The sequence below is a fragment of the Sinocyclocheilus rhinocerous genome, unplaced genomic scaffold, assembly GCF_001515625.1.
Source record: "Sinocyclocheilus rhinocerous isolate Xijiao unplaced genomic scaffold, SAMN03320098_v1.1 scaffold368, whole genome shotgun sequence".
NCBI lineage: Eukaryota > Metazoa > Chordata > Actinopteri > Cypriniformes > Cyprinidae > Sinocyclocheilus > Sinocyclocheilus rhinocerous.
Window position 1 is genome coordinate 1,263,918 of NW_015664681.1, and position 6,212 is coordinate 1,270,129.

The following is a 6,212-nucleotide window of genomic DNA, read 5'->3' on the forward strand; positions in this document are numbered from 1 at the left end:
GTAAAGCCGGTTCCGTGATTGGTAGTAAATCGCCATCACCTGCTTTCAGATGGAGCGGCATTTAATACACAGAGCCGTAGTTCACTGAAAAGCTAGGCGATATCGCGTTCATAATCGAATGCGATTCATCTGCGATTATGAACGTGATATTGCCTAATTGTCAGTGAACTACGGCTCTGTGTAGTGAATGCCGCTCAATCTGAAAGCAGGTGATGGAGATTTTTTATTAATCACGGGACCGGCTTTACTGACGAGATGCGCATGACAATCGCATGCGATTAATTGCCAAACATTATTACATTATTATTACATTATTATTACATTATCCGCAACATTATTACCCCAAACCTATACCTACTACCTATATAATCCATAGCCTCAGGAAAGCAGGAAAGTCCGATTTTCTTACAGACAAATATTTTAATGAACTGGTTCAAACAACCGGTTCACCAGGTCCTTTCGTAAGCACGCAATAAGCACCCATTACTGATGTGATGTTTTACATGTCTAAAATTAATAAACGAGTCTCAATCAACTCCCCTTTTTACAGAAACAATGACAAAGTTTTCATTTTGTCCCTTCATTCAAGTGCTCAGTTTATGCATGCTCAAATCAGCAGCTCATCAGTTCTTCAGTCCTAGTCCAAACTGTTTCCTCAGTTCAGTAGACTGTTGGAGTAACGGAAGCACTGAATTAGCTGACAAAAATGAGTTGGCATCATAAGATCATATACGCAGGTATGTTTCAAGACAGAGTGAGTGACTGTTTTGATTGAGTAACTTGTAGATCCATGCTGACTGGAGCTGTGAACTTTTTCAGACTGTTCAGTCTGATTTGGTGAACTGGTGCAACTAGTTCATTAAAAAGAATTAGATCGAAAGAACAATTTGCTTAAATTAACCGGATATCACTCCAGACCATTTCCCTAAGACTATGGATTACAGGTAATAATGTTGTAAATAATGTTCAGTTTCTTGCAGAAACCGATCGTTTGGCTTCTTAAGACTTCAACATATCACCAGGAGCCACAGGTATTATTTCTGTGTTACCTGTTTAACATTCAAAACGATGGCAGCCAACTTGCATTTTATGAAGCACCATAATCTCCTAATCTTCTTCACTGTTGTACGGAAGATATAAAGTCACCATATCTTGGATGAATATTGTCTTATGTTATATAAGTGTGTCTGCTAAATGCCTTCAAGGGATTCTTTCTTCTGACATTTTGAAGAAATGACTTGTTTTAGTCTATGCAATAACTAATGAATAACTTATGGGAAGTGAAGCTTTCAAGCCTCAAAAAGATGCATTATATCATAGTCCACATGACGTATGCACTATACACCAAATCTATTGAATTGATACAACAGCTTTATATTAGGGACAAGCCAACATTTAAGTTGTTATTCAATGATAACCTTTGCTAATAACATGAGCTGAATGAATCAAGCAGATCTTTGAAAAGACCTGACTTGAAAAACGAATGAGACAAAGCCATGGGACTAAATTTAAGCTATTATTCATTAAGGCCCAATCCCAATTCTATTTTATACCCCTTCCCCTTCCCCTACCCCTCCGCCTACCCCTTTCCCTTTGTTCCTTGAAACAGAGTGTCAAGGGGTAGGGGTGAAAATATTACTCTAAGAATTGGGACACCACTACTATGCCGTCACACGTCATCATACGTCGTCTAGCTCCTACAATACATACACCTATACTGGTGTGCATTAGAGCCTTTAATTACCGTTCTATATTAATGCGCTGCTTACTGACACACGCACGCACACACACACACACACACACACATCAGATATCGCGCAGCTCACACATCCAGGAGAAAAGAAACTTGTCAACACTGCCCCACGACTTTTATTAATAACAGTTTAAATACTGAATCGCTACGTTATATTTTCCAGCAACGAGAGGATAAAATCGCTGTTTTTTAAGTAAACTCACTCTAAAAAGAGAAACGCACAGACGCGCATACACGCAACTTTCATCTCTCTCTCTCTCTCGAATTGGCAATATTTGAAAAAAGGGTTTAGCGATTTCTAATTATTGGGGGGACTAGCCCCCCTCAATGTCTACGGTGGTTATCGCCCTGATCAGACATGAAAATATGTTGTGGCACTATCGTGCAGTCTACAATGATATGACGTTAGCAAACTTTATGAACTCATGATTGAATGTAACATATAACAAATGATTACTTTACGTTAAAATCTTTATTAATGCCAAAAATGCTTACATTTATGTGTCTTTTTGTTTGCTCGGGCAGCCACGTTGCCGCTGAAGCAGGTTTACGCAGAGATAATTCATACCCCTTCGTTTGAAGTGTGGTCCCAAAAAAATCTTCGTTTGAAGGGCTATCTGGCCCTTCCCCTTACCCCTCCAACCAAAAGAGAATCGAGACAAAGGGCTAAGGGGTAGAATTGGGATTGGGCCTAAATATCTTCACAACCTCCCTAGGTCTCCTTGTTGAAATCATAAGAGAAGTATCAATGTGGGGTTTATAAACAAATCATTCTTTTGAGTTGGATTTGGTTCACAAATCCAGTCATGAATGTTTCATTCACAAATGGTACCTGATAATGCCTACATTTAAATCACTTACTCAGTGATTGCAGAACCCTAATAGATTAGCGGTGAAAAACAACTTGAATTTCCATTTGTTCTACACGCAAAACAATTGTACCGTGCACAAATGGTATGGAATATGCCACTGGCTTTCATATACAATATTTGAAAAGTATTGTCTTTCAAATATGCTTTTTTTCCAAGATGAAAAGGGGCACATTTATGAAGACAATTTGTATTTTTAATGCATTAAAAAAATCCTAATTTATTGTTTTCATTTAAACCTTTTGGAACAAGATACCTCACGTTTTATTTATATCAATTGTTCTCAAACCAGGAGCGTAGTCCACTACGAGGTCTCAGTGAATTTTCAACAAAGTTGCATTATTATTAATACATTAAAATAATCTAACTCGCATCATAAAATGCTTAAAAAACACCAACTGTTTTTTTTCTTGAAAACATACTTCTGAATCATAAAATGAATCTTGGTTAATTAAATTAATATCAATACTATCAGTTTCTCTTAACAAAAAAAAGTTACTCTTGGAATGTTGTGTTGGACTGTGTTGCGGGGTCCTTTGAGTCAAAAATGTTAAGAAGCACTGATTTATATTGGTCAAAACTAAATGCATTTAAGTACCCATAACAAATACAAAAGAGATTTTCACAGATGACTGATGATCTCTGACATGATCAGTACTTGTTATTGGAGGATCGACAGCTGCCATTTAGAAATAGTTAAAAAATTAATGACAGCCAGGAAGTCATTTGATTAGACATGAGCTAAAGTCAAAATCAGAGTAAAGCATGTTGATGGAGTGACTGGTCTAAACTCTACAGAATGATGGACTTTTGGAGCTCCACGTATGATAAGCCCTTGGTCAAAAGTCAAGTCTATGTATAAAGCAAAATGACAGAGTGTACACTAGTTAACTCCAGATCCCTTCCACCCTGGTCACCATCACCTTCATTTAATAGAGAGTACACCTCAGTTAAGACCCAGAGCCATGAAATACTTTATGACCTTGTGCTTCTATGAGCTTCTGTAACTTTACGTTTAACAATCTATATATATCTCAAGAAACTAAAGACCCCACGAAACGGCATGGCAAGCACGTTTTCTTGCCCATGCTTTTTACTTCCTTTTAAAAACAAGGTGTTTGCTATTAACCATTGATATGCAACCTGATATTGCACGCTGGTGGTACAGAATGCAACAGGTGCCTGTCCACTTTTTCAGCGGCCTTGTTTCCAGAAATATTATTCCCATAGGGAAAGCATTATAAGCCATGAACTGAACCAACCAGATAAAAAGTGACTCACACTATTACAAAGGTGTCACCAGGATTATTTAAAAAAATAACTTGAAATAATGCAAACTAATGACTTCAACAAAATAATTTTCCAGTCGATTAATGATCTCGGTGCTCGTTGTAGGTCTGAGTTCAAAGGGTCACCAAAATAAATGGATTTTGTTTTTTTGGGGGTTTTTTTTACTTTAAGAACCTGTTGCACCTGCAGGAGAAAGGGACATTCTAATATATATATATATATATATATATAAATTGTGTAACACTTTAGTTTAGGTACCAATTCTCACTATTAACTAGTTGCTTTTTAGAATGCATATTACTGACACATTGGCTGTTTATTGTGACCATATTTTAGATCCATACCCAATATCTAAACTTAAAAACCACCTTACTAACTATTAATAAGCAGGAAATTATGAGTTTGTTGAGGCAAAAGTCATAGTTGGTGGTTAATAGTGAGAATTGATCCCCAAACTAAACAGTGACCAAAATTTGAAAATGCAAATTCATGGTCTGGTTTAACCAGATATACACTAAAAATGAACTGACACAAAGTTTCAATTTTAATTTCATTTTTTGTGTTGTTTTTTAACCACTCAATATTTATTCATAAAGTAGCCTAACATTACTGTAAAGTAACTAACAACTCATTAAAGATTGCATTTATGTCAGTATTTCTGTACTGCAATTATTCTATTAGACAAGTGGTTCCTAGAGGGCAAATCAAACATCTTAATACTTGGTTCTAGTCCCTCCATTCAAGCTCTATTTAAACAAGGGACACAGCACTGCATTGAAGCAACGAGATCTTCAACCAAAGCAGCAGAGGACCCGGAAACAATATTATGGCAAGGTGGATCAGTCAAGCGGATTAGACGGTCTCAGTGGAAGTCAGTATACTATAAAAAGTAGCAAAACAGAAAAAGAAAAAAAAAAGTTAAGCTCCAGCCCTCATTTTGATACATGTTGTATGAAGTGCTTCACAATGAAACATCATACGACCATCACGTTACAATAATGACACACAGTAACTGATGGCTGATTGTTAAAGCGGCTTGCCTGATAATAATGAAAGTGTTCGCGGCATCTGTCATTGCAGTGTGTACCAACCTGCCCATTTCCCGAGTTTGGTCGCCCGCATCAAATTTCCATTGCCCACAATCCACACGCGAATCCCGCTGAGCAGACAGCACAGAGTGCTCACCGAAACCCAGGACACAGTGACAGCACCGATCCAATACAGTGCATCTGTCAGCAGCTCCATCATAACACAGTGAAATGTGTCTCACACACGCAAGTTCACAACTGTTTTCACAGTGTTTGCTACAAATACCGATAGCTGCACGCTGTCGACTCGTTGGTGTGCAGGATGGATTGAAGCACATCCGCTTCCGCGTTAATTACGTATTGTTGCGTTTTCAGCAGACTGCTTTCTGATTGGATGTCAGCTCTGTTCGTTAGCTCACGTCTCAGGTCTGTCAGCGAAAGACTGAGGATTCAAAGTGTGCTAAAACATTGAGATACTGTAGAAATATGAACGTCTCAACTGTTTGGTCCCTGAGGGAGCTTAAAATAATGAAAAGTTTGGTCGGGGTGATACGATTACATACTTAGACGAAAAACACAGGCTACTTAAATAAATCTGTGTGTGAATTCAAGACAACACTGTGAAGAGTCAGATGGTCCCCTTTTATTTTTCTGGAACATTTATGGGAACAAACACTGAAACAAATGACACAAGTAAAATTCTATATTATGAAAGTAGGCCTAACAGCAGTGGACTGACAAAGGTTTTTAACTTCAAATCAAGTTTTTAACTTCAAATTATGTTTCTTATTTGATACATTATTTAATCCAGAATTTGTATTATATTGTAGTGAGCGAAACTTGACATAAAATATACCAGTGCCTTTTTGAGAATTGTAAGCTTTGAATATGAGTGAAAATGTTAGTCCTGCGAGGGATGAAAATTTCATGTTGTTGTTTAAAGTTGCAGTATTACAATTCCTATCATACATACACGCTGCACGCATACAGTATATATATCATTACTTCTTCAGATACATGATACTGAAAAAAAAAATTATGTAGGCCTACATCCTATACGCATTCGACAGATGTTTGATTAAAATGTCACATTTAGAAACAAACACTTAAAGGGGTCATATGATGCGATTTCAATTTTTTCTTTCTCTTTGGAGTGTTACAAGCTCTTGGTGCACAAAGAAGATCTATGAAGATGCAAAGACTAAAGTCTAAAATCCAAAGAGATATTCTTTATAAAAGTTAAGAGTCAACCACGCCTACCTAAAACGGCTC

At 37.2% G+C, this 6,212-nt stretch overlaps 1 protein-coding gene across 2 annotated transcripts in view; it reads right to left on the reverse strand.

Annotated features, from left to right (window-relative positions):
• The window catches only part of LOC107730274 (very-long-chain 3-oxoacyl-CoA reductase-B-like), a 22,941-nt gene extending 17,017 nt beyond the window's left edge, over positions 1-5,924 (reverse strand). The window contains exons 1-2 of one of the 2 annotated variants that reach the window (XM_016541061.1): positions 5,914-5,924; positions 5,004-5,239 (exon numbers count right to left, since the gene is read on the reverse strand). In XM_016541061.1, the coding sequence (XP_016396547.1) occupies positions 5,004-5,160 (157 nt within the window). In that variant the 5' untranslated portion in view covers positions 5,161-5,239; positions 5,914-5,924. Of the gene's footprint in view, positions 1-5,003; positions 5,247-5,913 lie in introns of those variants that run through there. The other variant, XM_016541060.1, reaches the window with a different exon arrangement.
• Positions 5,925-6,212: the final 288 nt, after the last annotated feature.